The following is a 25,966-nucleotide window of genomic DNA, read 5'->3' as shown; positions in this document are numbered from 1 at the left end:
CACAGGATATACTTTTTTTTTCGACTTTTCCTGAGTTTTTAAAGTCAAAATTTCGTAAAAAATACCGCACAAAAATCATAATTTTTGGATTTCAACGCTTTATATTTCCCAGACGGTAAGCTGAAATCAAAAAGTGTTTGATCTTAACTTCTAGCTGTTTTAATTAAAAAAAATTTTTTTTTAATTTTAAAGTTCTATATCTATCAGAAAAGGTCGGGTTGGATCCTTGAGGAAAATAAAAGTTCGATTATGTCGAGTAGTGTAATTACTCACGGCCGTTCTTTCGCCTCTTTATATCTATTTATATTACGGCTGCCCAGTGAGTCTCCTTACTTTCCTTTTAAAATAAAATACTACCTTGTAAGGGTAAAACAAGAAGTCTATTGTTGTATGTACATACATACATATGTAAGTTAATACCTATTTTTAATTATTGTGGTTAAAAGTTTCCCATTGTATTAACATATTTATTCAACGCTTCATATTCATTATCAGTTTTAGTATATATTTCTTCTTATATTGAACATGACACACACATCGGTCTCATCGGATACGTGTTATTGGCCTTGTTCGGTTGGATAGCAAATGTGATCTCTGATCGATGACTCTCTGTTGCATATTTTATATGTATACTATTTTAGGAATTTTAGTAAGTTATTGTTGAACACAAGCATTTCGAAAAAACAGGGCTTGGGCTGGTGAGTTATTCTTTAAATGCTTTTGTTAGTATCCTACAAATACAAGAAATATATATATAGATAAAGATATAATCGCGAAACAGCGTGTACCAGCATGGAGGGACTCCCTATAGTACATATGTATGTGTATATAATTCACTTAAGTCGGTCTGCCTCTGTTTCCTCTAGTTTTTTTTTTTATTTCCCCTTTACGTACTCTCTTTTTGATTGTTTGATTTATTGCACGCTTAATAATTAATTTTACAATTATCGAAAAGAAATAAGAATAGGAGCGGGCAGCGGGGAACGGGGAACGGGGAGCAGGTGCCAGGAGTCGAGCACATAATAAATAGTTAAGACACTTTACATATCTGTGTTGCAGGGGAACAGATTAGGTTAGGGGATTAACATTTAATATAGAAGTAGAACTCTTTAAGTTTAGTTTTAGTTTTTTATGTTACACAAGGCACGTGGCAGGTGGTCCTTCATCCGCTCCAGACCTCCCGGTCATGCCCCTAGTACTGGTACCAGGGCTGGCGACGCACCCATTGCAGCCGATTGCTGGTCTGATCCGAGCGGATCTTGATGCTAGCTCCCTCAGCGGCACGCACCGTCTCCTTCACCTGCAACACGAAATAAAGAGAGTCAGCGACAGAGAGAAAGAAAGAGAGACAATCAACTTACACTTTGCATCAGATTCTGGGCATTGCCCACTAGCATTTCGGTGGCTTCGCGGTCCTCGTCTGAGCCCTGGGCTCCCAGCATGGTGGCCTTCACAGTGGAGAGGATCTTAAGCTGCGTGCCGATGGTGGGGATACGCTCGCACACCTGCAGCAGATTGGTACGTATGCGTCGGTCCGTGCACTGGCGCGCCAGCTCCTTGGCGAGCCGCGTCACGTCCTCGGAGGCCTCGGCGATCTTCTTGGCCGTTGCAATCAGTTCCCGCTTGCTGCCGCGCGAGTCCGAGAGCACCAGTTCGCTGAGACGGGCCATCAGTATGGCCATGCGCTTGGCGGCCGCAATGATCTCGTTGTCCTTGGACGACCACTGACGCACCTCTTGATGTAGCCCCCTGGCGGCAATCTACAAATGGACGATAGAATCACTTAATAATTTTTGTTCAGCTCTTCTTTCAATCCTTTTCTTACCAGAATGGGCTGATTGGCATGCGGCATGGTGCGGAAGACGCCCTCGTCCTCGTCATCCGTCTCCGGCGGCGGCGGCCGCACTGGGGCGAGTCCTTCCCTGGGCAGTGGTGGACGAGGCGGCGCCCGTTCGGCTAGAACGATTTTGGCATGAAATTAAAGCCACTCTATGATCCAATGTACGGTCTGTGCCACCACTTACCACTCTGATTGGACAGGTGCAGGGCACTCAGCTCCGGAATGGGCGGCGGCAGGGATGTGGGCAGCGGTGGCGGCTGAGGCGGCGCAATGGCGTCGCGCACCTCGCGCACGTCCCCAAGAAGGCGCTGGAAGGAATTCTTCCAGGCAGCGGCCGCCGCCGGATCGGCTATGTTGGTTGCCACTAGCTTGGCATCGCCGACCATGGCGGGCAGGGAGCGCTCGAGCCTGTTGGCGGCGGCATTAAGGCGCTCGGTGAAGACTGGATCCTCGGAGTTGTCCGCCTCCTGCTTGGCCACCAGCAGAACACGGTTGATGAGCCGGGCGATGTTTGAAGTGTTGTCCACCATCTTCTGGGGCTGGCGAGCGTGAATGGCGTCCTCGCACAGCTTCGCGTACACCTGCATGTGCTCCTCGGAGGTCTTGATAAAGTCGGCCGGGTCCGTGGCCTGGTCGCAGAGCGTGCGCATGCGCAGCACTGTGTCCGCATACTGCTGCTTGAGGTTCTGCAGGTGCTCGTCGGCAGCCTTGCTGGCCGGATAGTTCATCCGTATGCGACCGGCGCTGATCAACTGCGGCGTGAGCGAGTCCACCTGGGCGGCGGACGAGAGCAGGATCTCGGCAATCTTCTTGTTTCCGCACGCTCCGCCAGCGGCCACCATCCGCGAGGTCTTCGACGCGCGATCGCTGAAGGCCTGCAAGTTATTGGACTTCTGGTTAAAGTTCTGCTCCCGGCCCGGCGTTCCCTCCGGCAGCATGACCGCCTCCGTGAACTGCTTAAGCGGTGTGCTGACGTCCATAAAGTCCTGCACGATGCGGTTGACGAGCGCGTTCTGGATGGCCGCCTTCAGCTCGTAGAGCTTCTGGGTGAGCTGCTTGGCCGCCTGTTTGGCGGCCGGACCGGAGCCGGCTGCCTGGCGCTTGAGGCGCTCCACTTCGTCGCAGAGCTGCATGATTTCGGCCTTCTGATGACCGGGGCAGCCCTCGGCCACCTTGCGGCCCTCCTCCACGATCAGGTTGATGGCCCGCTCCCCGAGGCCGCCGTCGTTGATCTCTGGGTGTTGCAGCCACTTCACGGCCTGCTCCAAGCGACCCTGGATGGTGTGGGCCGTCTGCTGGACGCCAGCCTTGTCCACGCCAAGCACGGCCTGGTGGACGAGGCCCTGCAGCTCGCCAAGGCGTTCGCGGATGCCTCGGGCCAGGGACTCGGCCTGGGGGGAGCTGCCCTTGCCCTCCTGGCGCAGCTCGCAGAGGCCGTTGGCCATGGCGGTTATCTCGTCAGCCAGCTTGCGGATGGGATAGGAGTCCTGGGGCAGGCAGCGCTCGGATATCTCATTGGCGTTGTCGATCACCTGACGCAGAGCCTTCTCTCCGACGCCGCCGCGCAGCGCATAGGGATTGGAGAGCCACTCGTTGGCCAGCTCCATCTTGTTGCTGATGGCGTTGGAGAGCTTCTTGAGCACGGTGAGGTTGTCCAGCTCGCTGGTGTCCTCGTCGTAGGTGGTCAGCTGCAGCACGCGGATGATCTCCTGCAGCTCGTCGCTCATCCTGGCGGCCAGGTAGTTGCGGTTCTCGGCTGCCTCCTCGGCCCCCTTGCCCTGCTGCTCGACGATGTGGATGTAGACCTTCATGCTGCAGATGAGGATGGGGGCCAGGGTCTTGACCTGCTCGAGGCATCGCACCAGAATCTCGCTGTGCACCTGGTGGGTGAGCTCCTTCTCGCGGCCGCCCACCTCGCGCGACACCTTGCTGAGGCAGGGCGAGAGGTCCTTGAGGAACTGCACCAGCTGCTCCATGGTAGTGATCACCTCGGCCACGGCCAGGTAGTCCAGCACCATCTTGCACTCCTGAATGATCTTGCGCACCTCGCTCTCGTCGAAGCATAGCAGCAGCGAGGAGGTGCCCTGCAGAATGCCGCGGCTCCCCTCAATAAGCTTCTTGCGCGCCGGCCCCGAGTAGGGGTCGGCTCGCAACATGTCCGAAGCCTCTTCCAGCAGCTGCGAGGCACCCTCCACGCGGTGCAATGCCGAGGGCATGTCCTGCCGCAGTATCTTGTCGTCCGAGCTGTTGATCGTCTCCCGCCCAACCTTCACCAGGTTGGCCACGGCCGCCGACACCACCTGCACCGGCCGGCTGAGATCGGGCATCGCGTTGCCATCCTCGGCCTCCTCGTGCAGGATGACCAAGCGGGATACCTACATACGTGGATGGGAGAAGGGATACAAAATAAATAAAACTCATTACTCAATAGGCTAAAACACACAGATCTCTCGACCATGTCTGCGGTGGATGGTGAGGAGAACAAAATGGGGCTCCTTGAGGGAGAAGATCTGCTGCTTTCTGATTCACACAGCTCTGTCGATTGATCTACATTGTGTACAGAGTGTTATCTAATTTCTATTGAAGATCATTGATGACGCCATCAACTTGTCCACTCGGACAAATTATTTAGATTCTGATTTATCAGACGAGCTGTTGTCAGATGAGGGGGGAATGTCTGTATGATGTCACTATGGGTAGCAGATCAGCAGATCAGTTCAGCTTTGTATCGATTTATGCAATGTGGAGCTACAGCCCAGTAAGGGGCGGGGGGAGATTGTTCAAGGACGATTACTGATCAGCCAGAGGGAATGTTGATCAATGAGAGTGACTGAAAGTGGGTCGACCATGGGGGGGAATCTGTTTCCGATCATGCAGTTAAGCCAGGTCATATCCTACTTCTCCTTCTCTTTCACGAATTTACAATAAGTAGGTATGTGTATCAACCCTCTGCCGAAACTCTGCCGAAACTCCCCGAGGGGCCGTTTATGTTTGTTCGTGTATATTGATGAATGGGGGTTCGAATCGTGACTATTACCGTTCAGTGTGAAACCGTGTTTCGGTTTGGAATTATCAACTGTTGTTAGATGAAAATTAGACAAAATACGGAGTTCGGTGCGGGAGCTGTGGATCATTAGCACCCCGCGCAAACCCACTCCGATTTGTCAGCGAGCCGCTCAACAGCGTCACTGTCCATTCACAGATTTAGATAATGAGATAAATTTCGCTATAGATTGGTCTGAGACGCGTGGGTGGCCCCAACAATGTGGCACCACATGTTGCACGGCATGGTAAGGTCACCGGTCTGGCGTTAGACGGTGGGCGTTTTGGCCACTTATATTTTTAGACAGCACAGCGACGACATGGCCATTGTCTCCCAGACTAATCTCTCCATTAAGCTCAACTAATCGGAACCAAGCTGAGCACCAGCCTAAGCTGTTGTACTACATGGGATTGGGAGATTCGCTGGGGGCGAGTTCTGTGGTGGGGATTACACGGACTTAAATCTGCTTAACGGCTGCCCCAGACCCTTCTGCTTCTGCTTGTGCTTGTGCTTCTCCTCTTTCTTGGGCAGGCAATTGGAACCAATTTCCCTCTAATTAATTAATTGTGTAATTAAAGCGCCGTCTGGCAGGCCTCTCCACCAACAGACGCCTCCATCGGCCATTCTCCGTCTAATTATACACGCTATACGTATGCTCATATATGTAAATATTTATTTATGTTAATACATATGTACATATATATGTATATGCTCGAATCTGTTGTATCAATGTGTTGATTGATGTGCTGAATGATCATTTTTAATTCATTTGTTTGGCAGCCGCGAAGCAACCCCACTGCCGCCACCGCCATACACCCAGCAACTACCGAGCGGATGGTGACTAATGCCCTGGGTTTGCTTTTTGGCACGGTTTTCAGACCACAATCCTCACTCATCCGCATCCGTAGTGGCATAAGCCAATATGCCCACACCCACACCTACACCTACACCTATGTACACCCACAGTGATGCACACAGCGGTGGAAAACAGACTCGTGGTTGAAGTTGTAGGACAAGTATCTTTGATTAAGATATTAACTAAGGTTCTAAGTGGCTCTGCTGGGCGACGCTCACGCGTAACTCTATGCAACAGCCAACCAAACTTTAGAATCCAACCGACTCTTTCTGATTAATTAATCATTAATTAATGAATTCAATGCAAACAGTATGTAACGGGAACATTTCGGGAGATTTTGGCATATTGAAAAACGCAAGCTAACCTCTGAATAAATAATAGAAATATATATCATTAGCAGATTTATAAGCCCCAATAAAGAGTTTTTCTCGTTCCCTCTAAAAAAAATCAATTTTGTTGCATAGTGTAATAAGCAGTTAACTATTGTACGATAACTGCCTATTACACTATGCAACGAAATCGAGTTCCCCCCAAAAAATGCAACTATTTGTATATTTTTATGTATTTTTGGATATTTTACGCTTCTGAACTATGGTTTATGTTCGTTTTATTCGAGCCAAAAAATATGTACGATCGTAATGGAAATTTTTAGAAATTTAGCTGTAGTTCTATTTGTACATTACTCCTCCAAAATTGATCACACTGCACAATATTTTTATCCAACCGGGCATTACATCGTACAGCCGCCAACGAACGATCAGTGGAACTGATCATCCTGCATGACGCCTACAAATTTGATTGAGAGTCTTGTATTTCAATATATCAATATGCATTTTATTACATTTGTTGGGCACATGTTGCTACTATTTTGATCGCTACTTTTGGGCAAAGATCGAGTATGCGCCTGTGCCTGTGCCTGTGCCTGTACCTACACCTACACCTTTGTCCAATTCTTCGCACCTCACCTCAGCTGTGGCGCACCCCTTCTTGCTACGTCTCTGTGTCCAAATTTTGCTATGATTTCATGGTTTGCTCGTCGTAAATGTTTTTATTTTGATGCTTTGTTGTTGGATTCTTTAAACGTATTTTATGCTGCTATTTTTGGAACTCGGCCAAATATCGTCGTCCACCACCCTCCTACCACGTCTCTCACCGATCTGCTCGTCTGGTTTGTTTTCCTATTTGCCTCTGCTTGTTCTTGTGCTTTGCTTTGCTCGATTTTCCATTTTCATTTGTAGCGTTATTAAATTAAAATTCTGCCTGTCCTCAGGCTCAGGTTAGCTGGCTTCTGATCAACATTTATTATTTCCACCTCATCTATTTTTAGATCCGTTAAGTAACGGCCCCAGCAATAACGAAAGTCGAAGTCGAGTCGAAGCTATTAATACCCTTTCACATCGTTCGATATCATGTCACATCGATTCGCATAAGATATGGTAATTAATATACATGTTTACATAGTAGAATGAAGACATCTAATTTCGATACATTAAAAGTATTATTTTGCTAAGCTAAATACGGTGTGCGCGCTGTGTCTTGCAGTTTAGATGGGACTTGAAGTCCGCGTTTAAGACGAATATAGATTGGAGCATTTTCTAATACATATTTTGAATTACGTCGACTTACTGGTGCATGTAGTACGATTTTGGGATTGGGATAGAATATTTTACTGCTTAAAAAACTGAACAGAAACAGCTGATTTAAATTGAACGGTAAATTGGCAGTCAGTAAATGTAGCAAGGGAATCAGCATCATCTGTGTAGCATCATTTGTTAAATGTTTCAACCGAAAAAAATTACATAGATAGATAGAAAGTACATGTAGGGACGATCTTTGACTTGGCAAATATACTCTCCAAGGGTATTGAAAGATCTAGAGACAGAGTAAGGTCTTTCAAGTTTTTTTCATCGCATGATGGAAATATACATAAATATATATCTACATAAATAAATAGATACACATACATGGAATATGTACATATATCTGTATGCACGAGTGTGCATGTTGATGAGGAGAAGGGTGTAGGGTGGGTGGTGAGGTTGACTTGTGTAGGTATATTTAGCATAACATCCAACATATGCCACACAGATGCAGTGCGTCGATGGGCTACGGTGGCAGGTGAAAATAAAAACACACACACTGGGAAGGAAGCGTAATGCACGAACTATCGATGGATCGATTTTGGATACTTTCAAAGGAAAGGAAAATGCTTCGCTATCTATGTAAATATGTACATATGTACATATGCATGAATGTATGTATGGGTATACATATTGAACTTTACCTTCTTGGGCGCCAATTTGGACAATTGGTTATAGCTAATTGTGTGAAATTTACTTGAAATTACATTTCAAACCTCAACCTGGAGGACCCCTCTCCCAGATATGTATGTCTTACCTGCTGGGCGACAGGATCCAATATGCTTTCGATGGTTTTTGTGTGGAAGACGGGCATTTTGGCTTCGGTCTTCTTCCTCTTATTGAGATTTTGTTTATATCAAGGTATGTATGTATAATTCTCTACCTGTAGCGCTCTCTCTCTCTCTCTCTCTCTGTATCTCTTTTATGGGGCAGCTTTTGTGTGTTTTTGTATTCTGAAAATAAAGAAAACATTGAAATCAGCAAAGCAAAGCGAAGAATTCTTCAAGAAAAAGATAAGACAGACATCCCAAGAGGTTATCTCTGTGTGGATTCCGGACCTATCCGTAATCAGGCAGGCAAGAAATCCACGAATCCAATGAACACTCTTCCAACAAGATTTCCTTACTCATACCGATATCCAGATGGGGACTTCGATGCGCGTTAATAATCAATTCCCCCACTCAACAATATCTCAATCTTTTCGCTCCGAGTGTGCTTTTGCTAGTGGTGTGGTTCTGTTTGGTCTGTTTTGGGGTCTGTTCGTTCGTTCGTTTGTCCGTTTGTTTGGATTTAACGATGACGCATCTTGTGAGCTCATGCTAAGGCAGAGGGATATCGATGGCCAGACTGCAACAACACACAGATACGATTATACACCCGTATTATTGGTGACGTGACGCATTAGCCCCAACTTGGTGGAACTGTGGGTCCGCACCCTTTGCGTGCTTCAGTCCCTTCCTGGCTGGCGGCTGACCACTCAAATAATTGGCAATGGTGTACAATGAAAAGTGGGAAATGTGGAACCAGAAAGTGAAATCCCAGCCAAAAGACATTGAAAATGCGATTTCCTCCTGAGGTGGGGCCGTGGGGAATAGAATAGTGCGTGGGGTAGGCTAGTGGACAGGTCTTCTATTGGCTCTCTCTGTTGGCTGCCTTTCCTCCGTTCTCCAGAAGCTCTGGTATATCTGTGGGTATATATTTCCGGATCTCTGGAACCTTTTTCACGCCCGACACTGCCATGTGTAAATATCTAAATATATGTATGTTTGTACATACATATGTATGAACGTATGTTTGTACTATTTCTAGAAATACTTTGTGATGCTCGCCTGCCACTTATGGAATTTTGCGTTCGATTGATTTTCGCCATTCGGGCAGCTCGAAATTCATAAATGAATAACAGCCACAGCCGCCGCAAATAATATGTGGGCTGGGGTTTATTGACTTGGGGCTGTTCGCCTATAACCATTTATGGCCAACAAACTGTTGCAACCGATAGGCCAGGCCACCACCGATGGCGACAGCGGAACAGGTTCATCCGATCGAGGGTCACGGCAGCCAGCGACTGATCCCCGCCCGATGTGAAACTATCTGATTCGCCTCAAGGCGAACCGCTCAGAGGGAAGGGAAGCTCTTCAAGTGCCGCTCAGCCAGGGGGGGCAGGCACCGCTTTTCGTTTATTAATGCAACAAATGACTTCATGGGGGATGCACTAGGGAGTCGCCTGATTGCAGCTGTGGCCAAACATTGTGGGGGGGAAACGATCGTTGTTCGGAGGGTGCAGGCACAACAGCAATGCACGCGTGCGTCCCCATGCGCGCTCCTCTTCCAGCACACACACACACACACACATGCTCCAATAGTTGCCGCTACACCGCGTGTACATAGATAGTTACATACATACAGATATGTACGTAAACGCTAGTGTATGAATATTTAGGGCAAATCTTTGGGCTGTGTACAAACACACACGAAGAGGTAGAGGGGGCACGTTTGCTGCCTTTTACATTCACAGTTATTCAATTGTCTCAGTAATTTTTATGGTTGCATATTCCGCTTCTGATTGTGCTTCTGTTCTGGCTCTTTTTCATCTCTTCGCACGAATTATTAATCACAACACCAACACACACTCGCATTGAGCGACTGACAGCGACAATGGGTTCAGTTCACGTTCACAGATACAAAACGAAACAATAAAAAAATATAAGAAAATGAAAATAAGTCAATAAATAATAAAAAAAAAAACTGTTTGGGTTCTGCTGGCGGTTCTCTTTCCCGTTCTCGACTATCAAATCAACAACTAATTTACGGAATACGCTCGACAGTGTGTACATATGTATGTATATTCATATGCACATGTGTATGTAAATATGTAGGTGCTGCCGCTATTTACTTTTGTACGTTTGCTTTTCGCTCTGGCCGTCGTCGCTTGTGCAGCTGCGCCCCAACTTGCTTGCCCGACTTTTGAATACTGACAGAAAGATTCCGATTCCGATTCCAATTGGGGGGCACACACTCATCCAGAGTGCGCCAGCAGCGGTGACGATTTTGTCGTTGTGTTGTTGTTTCGCAGCTTATTCTTCTCCCTTCTTCGGCTGCTTCTTCTTCTGCTGCTCTCTGCTGCTGCTGCTGCTTCTTCTGCTTTTGCTTTCTGGGCTCCAACATTCTAACATGCTTTGCTTTCCCTTCTCTCTCACTCTCTGCCAAACATCTGGTCCTATCGATAAGTGATATCGATGAGTATTCAAATTCTTGCAATGATCGCATTTCAAACGGAGTAATACCTGAGAAATTAAATAATCCACTGTACGATTGCATAATAGTCGGGCCCCAACGAGCATGCGATCTGTTTGTTACGTGGTACTGGGTTTTCTACAGCACCAGCCATGTACATGTATGTATTTAACGCGGGCTGCACAATGCAACATATCTAGGTAGGTATTAAGCACATACCGCACTTCAGCTTAGCTTATTTCCGTTGACTGAGTTTTAGCTGAGCTGAGCGGAGCTTCAGCTGGGGCTCGCTCGGGTGCAGGTGCAGGCCTCCGTGCCTTCCGTCTGCGTGAGCGAAGAAGTTCGCACACAACACACAGCCGAAGGAAAGAAACAAAATAACGAAAAATAAACAAATAAAAGCAGTGGGGAAACAACTTCACCGAATCCCCCATGCCCTGTGACGTTATTTGCAGGGCACTGAATCCGAGTCCCATCCCCATATCCATGCTGATATAATCTGACATTTCTGGTTGAAGATCCCATCGGAGAGCCGGGGATCGCTCTCCTCGAGTGGTAGGGTGTCAGCGGAGTGCGGCCAGACCGCTTTGAGGAATCTGCAGTGGCGAGAAACCACCCACAATCCATGACACGGCCACATCTACAATGGAATTTGTGGGTTTTAGTGGATCGCGACGCGTGCGCGTGCGCATGCGCCTAACCATACCCCCATACCACCCTAGCCGCAGCCATAGCGATAGGCATAGCTTGGATGTTGGTTCGGTGCTGCGGCACGGAAGCGAAACCAACTGGCGCCGGGCATTCCTCCAGCCCAACGCCACATTCCAGCCCAGCCCCATCGGCTGACGGGCTGACGGGTAATATATAAATTAAATAGTTGCATGGGGCCAGCAACCAGAGCACTTGGAGCCTTCGCAGCGGGCACATCGTCAGAGTCTTCAACGCCGCATTCGGAACAAAAATCAAGCGGCATGGATAATCGTAGCGTGGTAAGCCAGAGATCGAGAGATCGGGAGATCGCACGGAGGACAAAGGACAAAGGATTATAACGCTCTTTCTTTGCAGCTTCTGAGGATGGCTGTCGTGATAGCGATGGTTCTGCTCTTTGTGTGTGTTCAGGAAACGAATGCCGGGTATATATCGAAGCCGGATGGGGGCTGGGGGGCCGGGCTCGAAGGGGCACTCACCTATCACTCCCTACTTGCAGTAGCCAACAGAAGAAGAAGAAGATTGTGATACACGTGCCGATTCACAAGAAAATCGAGAAGCACATCCACACGGTGGTGAAACACGTGCACCACCACCACAAGCCCCTCGTTCTGAAGGAGGAGAAGAAGGTCATCCACGAGGACCATCGTCCCATCCAGATCCACCAGACCAAGGAGCTGGTACACCATCACGAGAAGCACGACCACCACGACCACCACGACCATCACGACCACCACGACCACCATGAGTACCAGCACCAGCACCAGAACCACCACGCGGTGCCAGTGGAGGTGCCGGAGGTGGAAGAGGAGGAAGAGGAGCACATCCACCACCACCACAACTACGAGCACAAGGGACGGGACGACTTTATCGGCGGCGACGCGAGCAGCAGTGAGGAGCGCTGACTATGCGGCGCCTGCACCGAGTGCCGGGACCCACAGCGCCACCCACAGACTGATCTTTACGTGAACCAAAACCAAAATAAACTAAGCGCGCCCTAGATGCTTTTCGGGTTTCTCATTTGTGATTTAATTAGTTCTAGCCTGCAATATTTGTATTTGCTTTTTTTTTTTGTATTTTTTTTTATAGTTTAGAACGCAGATTAAGTGTGGCTATGGCGACGATCAATACATAACGGATTAAATAAATGAATATTTTTTAATTTGATTTTGATAACAGTTCGATAGGTTGGAGCGCACAAATAGCGAAAGCGATAGTTGGCTGCTCTGCTTGTATCGCAATGCAATGCTCTTCTATCGATAGCAACCAGTTGTCGTCCGTCGGCATATGCATATGCGCCCCACCTCTAGCTATCAGACAAGATATGAGAAATCACTCGATGGAGCAACAACAGCAATAATAACAACGGGAAGCAGAAGCAGCAGCAGCAGCAGCACAGCACTTGCCATCGATAGTTTGCCACCTCTAATACTTTGCGAAAAAAGAAAAGAAAAGTAAAACAAAAGAAAAAATTACAAGATTGGATGAGATTTTTGATTTTGTTCGTTCGCTGCTGCATTTCACATTCGCGTTTGAGCCGTTGTCATCATCCTCGTCCAGCGGAGCCCCCGGCCATAGCTCCATAGCACCATAGCACCAGTATCAGCATTGCATTCGCTTTCCCCCCTCTCCAAGGCAACCACAGCAACGCCTTCGTCCCCGTGCCCATTCAAGTGCCGTTCCAGCCAGCCAGCCAGCCATCAGCCATCCCCTTGCTTGCCAGCCCTCCTGCCAGTGCCAGTGACAGTGGCAGTGCCAGCCCTGCCCCCTGCTTAATCAGGAAAACCAACAAACAAACAGACTTCTGACGAATTCTGACTAAGGAAATCGACGAAAGAGCATCCGCATCCCCATACATACATCAACAACAACAACAGTGACAGCTAGCACCGTCGCAGTCGCAGTTGCAGGCGCAGTTGCAGTTGTAGTTGCAGCTGCAGCCACATCCATATCCGCTTTCAACGACCAGCGACCAGGGACGGCTCAGTGTGGATACCCGACCCTGTAACCGGCCCAGGCAGGCCCCGGCCCCGCCCCAGGCGTACCTCAGCACCAGCCGCAGCCGCAGCTACAGCCCACTGGCGAAGCTGTGCGGGGAACAATAGAGATGCAGTATAGGCCACCATGGGTTCGCAGACCTTGGAGATACTGCGCCAAGGCGTGTGGGCCTCGCTGACCGGCGGCTACTTCTACGATCCGCATCAGGGCGTCTTCTGCAACGTGGTGCACCTGTATCTCTGGCTGTATCTGGTCTGTTCGCCCTTTGTGGCGTACTTGGTAAGTCTCCAAAGAATGGCCTTGAACTGTTCTCCACATCTGTACTCCTCCGCATTCCGTCTCTGTAGTATTTCCCGAGCACTTGGCTGACATGGTGCCTGTACTGCGTGATCACCAGCCTCACCATTCTGATGGTGAAGCTGGCCAACCTGGCCCTGCACCGGCTGTACGATCGGGCGCAGACCATGTCCGAGGTGAACCTGAAGAGCCAGTTCTTCAAGGTGACCAAGGAGACGGAGCCCCGGCACGACGACGAAGGTGGCATCGAAATGAAGGTAATACGGCCTGGCGGCTCGCGCATCTCCGTCGAACAGGCCATCAATGAGGCGAGCGAGGAGAACAGCATCATGTCCATTGACAACGTGAATAGTATCATTGGTGAGTCCCAGCACGCACCCACCACGCACCACAGCACCACATCGGACTCAACTTTGGCTCAACCTTGTCGTTTGCTTGCAGATCTCAAGGTCGATGTGCATCGCAAGAACAGCTCAGAGTCCATCGAGCTCATGTTCTATGCCCCATCCATGCTGTCAGGCGGCAGCCAGCAGGACCAGCAGTCTCTGGCCGGCTCCGCCAGCGTCACAAAATCAATTCGGAGCGCCAGCGCCGCCACCAGTGCCGCAGTCCAGGCAGATCTCTTTAGCAAATACCTCACCGTCTATCCCGAGGTGGTGGAGGCGGCCGGAAGCAGTGCTGGTAGCGCCGACGGCGGTGCCAGCAGCGGCGGCGACAGCAGCAGCATGGTGCCACGATCCGGATGCGGAGCTGTAGCCCTAGCAGCTGGCGGAGGAGTGTCCGCTCCCACGAACATCCGCACGGGGCACCTCTCCCGCAAGTGCTCCGAGGTCTTCAGTCGCCGCCACCGACGTCGCCTGGAGCGCCAGAGCAGCCTGGACGCCGCGGCAGCCGCCGCCACCATCTCCCACGACCACAGGCTGTTGCGCAACCAGTCGGACACGATAGCCACAGCTGCCCCCTCCTTCCTGCACTCGCAGCCGGCGGGCAAGGCCCGTGGCCAGGCCAGCGGCAGTTGCAGTTCCCGCCAGCATTTCATAGCCAGCACCCCAGCTGGAGCTGGAACTGGAGGTGGCGGCGGAGGCGGAGGCGGAGACACCGCTGGCGCCTCTACAGCGGTGGTGGTGATTGCCCCACACGCCAATCCCGGCTCCAATCCGGGCCGATCGTCGCGCCTGCAGCGGCACCGCAGCTCCGAGACCCACGACGAGCGCCTGAAGCACCAAAGCCACCAGAGCCGCGGCGGCGGCGGCCTCTTCCAGCCCATCCTCCAGCACCAGCACCAGAACGCGGCCAGCAGCATTGGCGCCCTGGCCGTGATCGGCGGCAACAGTGGCCCCAACGACGTCGAGGACATGGAGCTGGGCCTGGCCCGCAACTTGGGCAGCGGCGGAGTGTCCGACGCCTGCACCCGTGCCCTCCAGTCCTGGATACTAGGTAGGCCCTCATCCCTCATCCCCAATCCCTAATCGCTAATCGCTAATCCAATGTGTGATCCCCTCGTTGCAGATTCCTCGTCGGATGTGTACCTGGAGGACGACAGCTATACCAAATCGGATCTGGGCATCGAGCAGCCGCACCTGCCGACGTTCCGCCGCTCCCACCTGCACCATCGCTACCACCATCATCACCACCTGCACCACCACCTGGGCGGCGGGGCCATCATCCGCAAGGACCCCACCAGCACCATGTCGGCGCTCCAGCTGGCGGGTGGGGGTGTTGCTCCGCCCGATCCCACTCGAGGATCCACCGGAAGCGGAGGAGTCGCAGGTGGGTCTGGCGGAGTGGCCGCCGGTGGATCTGCTGCGGGTATGAAGGGACGACGACATTCCAATGCCACCAGCTACCATCCCAAGTACAGCGGACAGGCCTCCAAGTCGGCCCTGCTCTCGGGTGGAGGAGGAGCGGGCCACTCGTCCGCAGGAGCGACTGCCGGAGTAGGAGGAGGCGGCGGAGGCAGTGGTGGGGGCCAGCAGACGGGCGGCGTGCGGAGGATCAAGAGCACCGCCCTCGAAGTTCTCTGTCCGCAGCCGTCGGTGTCCAACCTGAGTCCGCATCCCAACAGCGTGGAGGCCATCTCGGGCCAGCAGCAGATGCGGAATCCGCTGCCCCCGCCGAGCAAGAGCCTCGTCCGGAACCAGCACCTGAACCTCTACACCTCGCAGGGCTATGCGGACGCTGGCCACCCAGCGGGAGGAGCACCAAGCGGAGGAGCGGCAGGAGGAAGCACCTGCAGCAGTCTCTTCTTTGGCAGCTCAAGTGCCTGCGGATCCACGACAGCCCTCCTCTCCGGCGACGCCCCCGTCTACCCCATAGTGGAGCATTCGGAGAGCGAGAAGATCGGCCACGAGGAGCAGCAGCAGCCAGGACATGTGCATCGGCATCGGCAGGAGAATGGCCATGGGCATGGCCATGGCAACGATAATGCCGAATGCGATGACGACGAGCTGGACGACGTGCCAATTAGGCGACGGACCCGCGCCCTCGGCTGCAGCCAGACCCACCGCAGCGCCGAGTCGGATGTGGGCGGGATCCTGGCGGACGACGATGATGATGTCTTCAAGGACTTCGACGACAACCTGGAGCACATACTCACGGAGCTGCAGCAGACGCACAGCCAGCTGGACGATCACCTCAAGGGCTGCGACATCTCTGCCTCTGCCTCTGGCTCCTCCTCCTCGCAGCACCACCAGCACCATCATCACCATCACCACCATTTCCACCGTAAACTGGCTCCAGCGGAGGGACTGGGAATGGGACTGGGATTGGCGTGTAGGAGCAGGAGCCACTGCTGGCGACGACGAGGACGAGGAGACGGACAACAACACGGGCTCCCGGTCGCCGCTGCTCAGCGAGCGCAACCGGCAGCAGGCCACGCTGCGGGAGATCGTGGCGGACAAGATTCTGCGCCAAGAGCTCACCCAGCCCGGTGGGGGCACCTCCTCCTCTCCGCCTCCGCCTCTGGATGTGCGACGTCGTTGGGGCATCTGTCGGCGGCTCAGGGCCATCCAGCCCATCCGCCTCCGCATCCAGCCGGCCAGCCCATGCCCATACGCAGCGAGGCGGACTCGGGCTGTCCCTCCAGCGACTGCGAGCAGGTGAGTGCCAGCTCGAAGGACCAGCTGCTGGCCGGCATGGGCATGGAGCATCATCAGCAGGCGAGTGTCCTGGAGCTGGACGAGGAGCAGCCCTGCACCTCGAAGATGGCGGCCAAGAGCCTGGGGGCCATACCCAAGGTGGTCAAGTACCGGGAGGTGGACGAGCTGCGACGCCGCCGCCTCGTGGGACTGGGCCTGGGACTGGGGTCGGAGCAACACGACGCCGCGGGCCCGATGGCCGGCAACGAGCCAACGATGTCCCTGGTCAAGTCGCAGTCGAAGCTGCAGGCGGCCGCCGCCTCGCGCAACTCCTCCTCATCGAACTCGACGCACAGCATCAGCCTGACGGACAGCCTCACGGCGGACATCCACAAGATGCTCTGGCTGATGCACGGCGGGGCTGTGGACGAGCGCGGGCGGCCCATCGCGGGCATCTCCTCGGACGGCACCCCCATCCCGGCCAGCAGCAGCCTCGTGCCGCCGAACATGTCCAGCGCCCACTTTCAGTTCTACCAGGACGCCATCCAGGCCCTCCAGGGCACCTACCCGGCGGCCAGCTCCGTGGAGCACATGACCCACATCGAGCGGGCCCTCGCGCGCGACAAGCTGCGGCTGGACGCGAAGCTCATGTGCGAGCAGCTGGCGGCCGCCGCCGAGGCCAACTCCAACACGCACTCGCACTCCCACTCGCAGGTGACCAACGCCTCCTCCTCGTGCAGCTCGCAGCCGCTGCCGCTGCCGCAGCCGCAGCCCGGCACCACCCTGGGCATGCTCATGGGCGGCGGCCCCTCCTCGCGGCACGCCTCCACCACCGCCTTCTCCGTGCAGGGGCTGATCAACGTGATCCGGAGCGATGCGCTCCAGCAGTTGCACGACGCCGTCGCGGCCAATGCCAGCCTCCACGAAGCTGCCTCTGGAGTGGGCGCATCTGGCGGCGGCGGCATGGGAGGAGGAGGAGGAGGTGGCGGAGGCGGCGGCGCAGGTGGTGGCGGCGGTGTGCTCCAGGCCCTGGGCCTGTCCAACCACCCCAGCAACCAGATCAGCCACATCGGCCACATGAGCCAGCCGATGCTGAACGTGGACGGGCACTTTGCGCCCTACTGCGACTACTGGCGGCCCGCCTGCCTGCTGTCCGCGGCGGAGAAGCCGGCTGCCCCGAAGAGCTTCTACAAGTACCGCTTCAATTGGTTCGGCCAGGAGCGCGAGTTCAAGATCGCCATGGACCGGCTGGAGCTGCTGGCGCTCTTCGACCGCGACCTCCACTGGCTGCACGTGCTCCTGGCCAGCGTGCTGTGCACCCTGGTCGCCTGCCTGGGGGCGGCCATCCTCCAGCACGACCACTACAAGGATCTGTGCGCCCTGCTCTTCTGCTCGGTGATCGCTGGCGCCCAGTACTCGCTCGTGAAGAGCGTCCAGCCGGACGCGGCCTCGCCGGTTCACGGCTTCAACAAGACGGTGGCCTACTCCCGCGCCATCTACTTCTGCCTGTGCGGGGGCCTGCTGCTGCTGCTGAAGCGCCTCGACACGGACTACGTCGCGCGGCCGCCCGACCCGCTCACCTTCTTCGGGGTCCACTACTCGCCCGCGGACCTGGTCGGGCTGCTGCTGCAGACGCTGTACGTCCTGCTGCTGTGCTTCCCCATCATCTTCTCGGTGGGGCTGTGCCCCCAAATCAACACCTTCCTCATGTACCTCCTGGAGCAGGTCGACATGCACGTCTTTGGCGGGAATGCGGCCAGCAGTCTGCTCGGTAAGTAGCCCCCACCCTACCCCTACCCCTAGCCCCGCTCTCACTTTAATCCTCTCTTATTCAAGGTTCCTTTCTGTGCGTCGTGCGCTCCGTCCTGGCCCTCATGCTCCTGTACGGACCCCTGTACGGGGCGCTGGACGAGCAGCGCGGCACCCAGTACATCCTGTTCTCGATATTCTGCGCCATGCTCATCCCCCTGGGCTACCATCTGTCGCGCTGCGCCAGCGACTTCAGCCACCTGTGGCGCCTCATCAAGACCTGCATCGTCAGCACGTATCGCGATGACGACGACGACGACGATGACGAGCAGCAGCCGGAGGAGCAGGAGCTGAGCCATGTCCACACTGCTGCGCCCAATGCTGCGCCCACTGCTGGCACCGCCACCGCCACCGCCATCCAGCTGCCCACCAGCACACCCAAGCGGAAGAGACAGCAAGCGGAGGACAAAGCAAAGGCAAGGGAGGAGGAGCCGCCGCACGAGGAGCAGTTCGAGCTGAGCACGCTTGACAAGCAGCCGGATGAGGCGGATGATCCGCAGCAGCAACAGCAGCAGCAGGAGCTGGATGAGGAGCAGGAGCAGGAGCAGGAAATGCAGAGCAAGTCGAAGGCCTCCTCACTGGGCAGCAGCCAGCAGATCGGGAGCAGCAGCAAGCGGGCCATCACCGCTTCCAGTTCGTGTGCCTCGATAGCACAAGGCGAGGCCGGCAACGAGGCGGAGACAGAGGCAGATGCAGCTCCTAGGGAAGGCCTTCAGCAGCAGCAGCAGCAGCAGCAGGATCAGGATCAAGATATGCCCCAGCAGGAGCATGAAATGAGGGACTCGCAGTGCCACGAGCCAAAGCTTGCCACAGCGGAGGAGGCCGAGGACAAAATGTCTTCATCGTCGGCCACCAATCCCGCAGACATGTCCACCCTGACCGCTGGGGCTGGCACGGCGACGGGCAGGGAAGTGGAGGGAGAGGATGCTGAGGATGGAGACCACCAGACGACGACACATGGCGAGGGGAAGCACCAGCAGCAGCAGCAGCAGCAGGAGCAGCAGCAACCCACCAACTGCAACACGGAGGCCAGCGACAGGAGCAGCAGCAGCAGCGGCGGCGGCCGGAGCAACAGCAGCGGAAGTGGCAGTGGCAGCGGCAGTGGCAGCGGGAACGACCTGCCCGATCCGCTGCCAAGGAAGCTGCAGGCGACGGTGACGACGCGACTGAAGAACGACCTGGTCGTGATGACGCTGCTGGGGGTCAGTGTCCTGGGGCTGCACTGCAGCACCGTGTTCACGGTGCTCCAGCCGGACCTCAACGTGGTGCTGTACGTGTTCATCGGCGTGCTGGGCTTCCTGCTCCACTACGCCGTGCCCCAGATGCGCAAGCACATGCCCTGGCTCTGCTTCGCCCGCCCTCTGCTTCGGCAGCGGGAGTTCGGCCAGTTCGAGGTGACCAATGCCCCGAAGATCATGTGGTTCGAGAAGCTCTACATCTACCTGAGTGTGCTCGAGCGCAATGTGCTCTTCCCCCTGCTGGCCATCTCCTCGCTCACCGCCGACTCCCAGCTGATTGTCGAGAAGTTCGGCCTGCCCTGGGGCACCCTCATCGTCTCCATTTGCGCCCTAAAATGTGAGTACTCCCATCCTCCATTCTCCGTGCATCATCCATCTCTCTCTAATCTGTGTGTCTCTCTCTCCCTCTCTCTCCCCCCTTTGTAGTTGTGAGGAACGCGTACTCGGATCCGACAAACCAATACCTGATCATCATCTTCACGGTGCTGCTGTTCCGCATTGACTTTGCCATGGCCACAGAGACCTTCATCATCGACTACTTCTTCGTGTCGCTGGCCTTCCGCAAGTGCTGTGACTTTCTGCTAAAGGTGAGAGCAGCAAGGGAAGGAGAAACCTTAACCTTAACCTCTTAACCTTAACTGCCTCCCTCTCTTTTTGTTCTGTTGGGCTTGCAGCTGCAGTTCATTGTCACCTACATCGCGCCCTGGCAGATAACGTGGGGCTCTGCGTTCCACGCCTTCGCCCAGCCATTCAGTGTGCCCCACTCGGCGATGCTCTTCCTGCAGGCGGGCATCTCGGCGCTGCTGTCGACGCCGCTCAATCCGTTCCTGGGCAGCGCCATCTTCCTCACCTCGTACGTGCGCCCGATCAAGTTCTGGGAGCGGGACTACAACACGCGCCGCATCGACCACTCCAACACGCGGCTCAGCTCGCAGCTGGAGCGCGACCTGGGGGCGGACGACAACAATCTGAACAGCATCTTCTACGAGCACCTCACCCGCTCCCTGCAGCACTCCCTCTGCGGGGACCTGCTCATGGGTCGCTGGGGGAATGTCAATCAAGGCGATTGTTTCGGTAAGTGGCCCCCGTGTCCCCGTGCCCCCGTGCCCCCGCTCTCCTCTCTCTCTAACTGGAATCTCTGTGGCCCTTTGCAGTGCTCGCCTCGGATGATCTCAACTGTCTGGTGCACATCATCGAGCTGGGCAACGGCCTGTGCACGTTCCAGATGCGCGGACTGGAGTTCCGGGGCACCTACTGCCAGCAGCGGGAGGTGGAGGCCATCACCGAGGATGTGGAGGACAACGACGGCTGCTGCTGCTGCGACCCCGGCCACCTGCCGCGCCTGCTCAGCGCCAACGCCATGTTCTCGACCCGCTGGCTCGCGTGGCAGGTGGTCGCCGCCCAGTACGTCATCGAGGGCTACTCCATATCGGACAACCTGGCCAGCGCCACCCTCCAGGTGTTCGAGTACCGCAAGGTGCTCATCACCTACTACATCAAGAGCATCATCTACTACGTGGTGCGGAACCCCAAGCTGGAGCAGTGGCTGGCCTCGGGCCCCATCCAGGACGCGCTGCAGCACACGCTGGGCCGCCAGTTCGTCGACCTCGATCCCGTCTTCAACTTCAACCTGGACGAGGACTTTGACTTCCGCGCCGTCGGCATCACGCGCTCCAGCTTCTGCTACGTGTACCTCAAGTGGATCAACTACTGCGTGGACATGCGCCGAGATGCGGCCACCGCCTCCTCCTCCTCCATGGCCACACCAGCAACAGCAGCAGCCCCAGCAGCAGCAGCCGCAGCAGCGGCGCCCCCGCCAACCACCCCTGCAGCTGCAGCGCAGGCAGTCCCTCAGCATCCGCATCAGCCACAGCCACAGACTCAGGCCAACTCAACGCCCGCCCACAACGACTCGAAGAGCACGCCGAATCTCTCCTCGCACGGGGGCTCTGCGGGAACGGGCCCCGGCCAGTCCAAGTCGCAGTCCCAGCAGCAGCTGCGCAGCGGCGGAGGAAGGACCCAGACACAGGCCCAGTCGCAGTCCCAGTCGCAGTCCCAGTCCCAGAAAAGTGCCAACCAGGACGCAGGTGGCGGTGCAAGTGGAGCAAGTGCCGCGGGAGCGGGAGCGGGTGCGGGAGTGGTTGCTGGCGGGGATCAGCTGAGCGGATCGCACAGCTTTGCCAACATCTCGCGCCAGACCTCGGAGAGTGCGCCCGGGCTCGGCGGCTACGTCACCTACAGGGACCAGAACGTGTTCGTGAAGCTGGCCAAGGCGACGACCACGAGCACGAGCACGACCACCGCCGCAGTGACGCCTGGCACCGGACTCCAGGGACCAGGAGGCGCCACCTGCATCATGACGACGCCCAGCGGCAAGACGCTGCGCAAGGAGGAGCTAGCGACGACGGCAGAGAGGGAGCGGGAGAGAGAGAGGCCGGTCCCTCCGCTGAAAGTGAAGCTGGCCAGCGTGGGCAAGGACGCGCCGCTGGTGTCCCTGTGCCTGGCGCTGGGCCTGCTGGCCCGCCGCTCCCTGGCCACCGCCTCGCACAGCTCCATGTCGGGGGTGGAGTTCTTTCTGCACGGCCTGCACGCCCTGTTCAAGGGCGACTTCCGGATCACGTCGCCGCGCGACGAGTGGGTCTTCGCGGACATGGAGCTGCTGCACTCGGTGGTGGCGCCGGCGGTGAAGATGGCGCTCAAGCTGCAGCAGGACCACATCACGAACCCGGACGAGTTCCTCGACCCGCACGCCCTCTACGAGGCCATCGACAACTGCTCCAAGGAGCTGGTGATCTCGCACGAGGCGGATCCGGTGTGGCGCAGCGCCGTGCTGCGCGGCGCGCCCAACCTGCTGGCCCTGCGCCACGTGATGGAGGACGGCTCGGACGAGTACCGCATCATCCGGCTGACGAAGCGCTTCCTCAGCTTCCGCGTGATCAAGCTGAACCGCGAGTGCGTCCGCGGCCTGTGGGCGGGCCAGCAGCAGGAGCTGATCTACCTGCGCAACCGCAACCCAGAGCGGGGCAGCATACAGAACGCCAAGCAGGCCCTGCGCAACATCATCAACTCGAGCTGCGACCAGCCCATCGGCTACCCCATCTACGTGTCGCCCCTGACCACCTCCTACGCGGACACCAACGCCCAGCTCTGCCAGATCATCGGCGGGGCCATCACGCTGGAGACCATCCGGCAGACGGTCCTCGGCTGGTGGCACCGCATCCGCGAGCGGTGCCGCCAAGGCTGCAGCTCCGGCTCGGCCCTCGAGCAGAACTCTGCCCAGCAGCAGCAGCAGCTGCAGCAACAGCAGCAGCAGAATCCCCTCCAGATGGGGGCCACCTGCAACTTTGGGAGCGGAGGCAGCGTGGTGGGTGCCACCTCAACGGCCACTGCCGTGGGAGCTTCCGCCGGATCCGGTGTGGGTGTGGGTGTGGGCGTGGGACTGGGTGTGGCTGCTCCTGGCACCGCCAGCAGCACGGGCGGCGAGTCCGGAGAGCTGGCGCCCGTCTTCATCTCTGCCCCGCTGTACAACACCCTCACCGTGAACAGCTACTACGGCGTCCGCTCCGGCAACGGGCTGCCGGGCTCCCTCGCCACCCACAACGGCAGCTACGTGAGCGACAGCCTGGCGGTGGTGCGCGGCGGCCTGGCCGTGATGCCCGTCAAGCCCACCTCGACCACCCTCATTGCGGGCCTGCTGAACCGGGAACGCGACCAGGAAACGGCAGCGACAGCCACCTCCAGCTCGGGATCGGGCTCGGGCTCTGGCTTGGGCCTGGGCCTGGGCTCCACCATCGGCACCAGCATCAGGGCCAGCAGCAGCAGCAGCAGGGGTGCGCGGCAGGAGCCAGCTCCAGCAGATGGGAACCAGCAGCAGCAGCAGCAGCAGGGGCAGGGATCACGAGCGAAGGGCCACCCTGCCCATAGCCAGTGGCGAAGGACCAGCGGGAGGATCGGAGGCGGGCAAGGAGCTGGCCATGCCACACACGCAGCTGGACCACGAGCCGAGTCCGCGCAGCGGCAAGCTGTCCTCTTCCTCGGGCAGCCTTGGACTGGCCATAGGCAACATCATAACCACGCCGGGGGACTATCCCCGCAAGACGAAGGGCCCCATCTGCCTCACCTCTGCGCCGCTGAACGTTCCCGAGTCGGGAACGGCACCTACTGCGGTACCAGCACCTGGAGTGGGAGTGGGAGTTGCACCAGCTGCTGGAACCGGAACGGCTACTGGTACGGGAGCGGCAACGGGAACGGGACCATTGGCCATTGGATCCGGGCAGACTCGGAAGCCGCGCATAGAGATCTTCAAGAAGGTGATCATAGTGGACGAAACGGGGGTAAGTGAGGGACAGCGGCGGGGTGGCAGGGGGTGCAGGTGCGTACTGTACTGATCTCCAATCCCCTTTGCAGATCTACGACTGTCTGGACGTGGTTGGAGCCGTCGTGTGGCCGAGCGAACTGATGCGCAACAATGGGGGCCGCCTCTCGTGGAAGGACTGGGAGCCCAGTGCAGGGATGGTGGGCCATGTGGTCCACTGCTGGGCGCCCAACCACAAGGACGTGCGCTTCCGCTCGCACGTGAACCGCTGCGTGTACCTCGTCGAGATCGGGGAGCACTACGTGCCCGTCGAGGAGCTGGGCCTGCGGGAGTACAACCAGATAGTGAGCAGCTCCGATGAGATGGCCAACTCGCGGCGCAGCTCCATCCAGCGCGAGTTCCACGAGTACAACATGCTGCTGAAGCTCTCCGGGTTCACCCCCATCATCAGAGGGCGTTCGTCTTCGTCGGCCGGTGCAGGTGCCGGAGCAGGGACAGCAGCAGCAGGGACAGCAGCAGGAGCAGGTGCATGTGACTCCTCCAGCAAGTCGCACAAGGCCAAAATCCGTGCCGTGAGCAGCAGCAGCTCCGAGGACGAGAGCACGCCCTCCGCATCCGGCCGTGGCCTGCCTGGCCTCGGTCCTGGGCCAGCCACCGGACCCCACTCCGCCATCGACCTGATGAACTTCAACACCCTCCTGAGCATGTGGAAGCTCATGGCAGACAAGCGGAAGCAGGCGGCAGCTGCCGGCTCTGGGTCCACGGTACCGGACGCCTTCGAGGGATTCGATTACGTTGGAGAGCTGTCGCCGGAACTGCTCCAGAAGCTGGACGAGGCAGCCGCGGCCCAGGAGCACCAAGAACAGGAGGACGCTGATCAAGTCCAGGCCCAGGCCCAGGCGCAAGAGGAGCCGCCGCAGGGGATGGAGGAACATGCCGACCAACCTGATAGGGAACTGGATGAGCCGGATGTGGCGAAACTGGAACTGGGAGGAGGTGACTGTGGAAAAGCCAGAGGAGGAGATGCCACCCAGTGGCACACCCTCCTCACCTTCCACAACAGCCTCTCCTGCCTCAAGCCCTGCACCTGCCCCGGCCACTGCCCCAGCCCCAGCCGCAGCCACTGCCACAGAAAGGGGCACAGAGGAAAGCGAAGAAGAAGAGGAAGAAGCGAAGAGGAGTCCCAGCCCACAAAAGGAGTCGGTGGACAATGCGGAGACGAAGGCGGCACAGTCGGAGGAGCCAAAGAGAGAAGAGAATGAAATGGAGTTGGAGTTGGAGATGGAGATGGATAACGGGAACGGGACAACAGTCTAAGGGATGCACCAAGGATCGTGGACACACATGACTATACATACATATATCTATAAAGATTTGCATTTGTTTGCCAAGCAGACACGACCCCTCCCCCCACACAGACACTCCCTTAATACATATCAGAGGGAGAGAGAGAGAGAGAGAGAGTGTGTGTGTGTGTGTGTGTGGAATTTGGAGCCAGGAGCAAGGAGCAAGAGTCCCAGCAATCGATGCGACAACGTCAACAGCAACAGAAACAACAACAATTGAGAAGCACTTCCAAGAAATCAAAGTAAAGTTTATAAAACGACTGCGTTTAGTGTAATTATGGTTAACGGTTACCGATATCGAGTGTATATATATATATATATATATAGTATGTATTCTTCATATTTGATATATACAACAACTATACATATATACATAGATATAGATAGATAGATAGATAGATAGATAGATAGATAGAGTACATATGCATGTATGTGTATGCCCACTATATAGATAGAATATAGATATATATTATATATATATATATATATGTATAATGTGTAGATAGGATCAGGGACAGGGAGAGAGAGAGTGAGATTCATGGGCGTGTATCCCATGTATCCCCCC

The 25,966-nt window shown here is 55.7% G+C and overlaps 3 protein-coding genes across 3 annotated transcripts; 2 read left to right on the top strand and 1 right to left on the bottom strand.

Moving 5' to 3' along the window:
- Positions 1 to 448: 448 nt before the first annotated feature.
- LOC111071899 (vinculin) lies at positions 449 to 10,496 on the bottom strand. The gene is made up of 6 exons (XM_022363447.2): positions 10,273 to 10,496; positions 8,137 to 8,332; positions 2,025 to 4,215; positions 1,826 to 1,956; positions 1,362 to 1,760; positions 449 to 1,300 (listed from the first exon to the last, which is right to left on the bottom strand). The coding sequence occupies exons 2-6, from the start codon at positions 8,191 to 8,193 to the stop codon at positions 1,193 to 1,195; spliced, it is 2,886 nt and encodes a 961-aa protein (XP_022219139.1). The 5' UTR covers positions 8,194 to 8,332; positions 10,273 to 10,496; the 3' UTR covers positions 449 to 1,192.
- Positions 10,497 to 11,687: 1,191 nt separating this feature from the next.
- LOC111071901 (histidine-rich glycoprotein) lies at positions 11,688 to 12,354 on the top strand. The gene is made up of 2 exons (XM_041596097.1): positions 11,688 to 11,746; positions 11,824 to 12,354. Exons 1-2 carry the CDS (start codon positions 11,688 to 11,690, stop codon positions 12,224 to 12,226), a joined length of 462 nt encoding a protein of 153 aa, XP_041452031.1. The 3' UTR covers positions 12,227 to 12,354.
- Positions 12,355 to 13,062: 708 nt separating this feature from the next.
- LOC111071825 (protein pecanex) lies at positions 13,063 to 25,756 on the top strand. Its single transcript, XM_041596107.1, is given in 12 exon segments — positions 13,063 to 13,598; positions 13,667 to 13,976; positions 14,058 to 15,053; positions 15,126 to 16,384; positions 16,386 to 16,583; positions 16,658 to 18,464; positions 18,530 to 20,077; positions 20,167 to 20,327; positions 20,415 to 20,814; positions 20,895 to 23,504; positions 23,542 to 24,074; positions 24,148 to 25,756. Coding segments are annotated over 12 exon segments (11,145 nt in total). The 5' UTR covers positions 13,063 to 13,445; the 3' UTR covers positions 25,318 to 25,756.
- Positions 25,757 to 25,966: the final 210 nt, after the last annotated feature.

This window comes from Drosophila obscura, unplaced genomic scaffold (assembly GCF_018151105.1).
Source record: "Drosophila obscura isolate BZ-5 IFL unplaced genomic scaffold, ASM1815110v1 contig_96, whole genome shotgun sequence".
Lineage (NCBI taxonomy): Eukaryota > Metazoa > Arthropoda > Insecta > Diptera > Drosophilidae > Drosophila > Drosophila obscura.
Note: the sequence above shows the minus strand (reverse complement) of the source record. Positions and strands in the feature narration are given on the sequence as shown.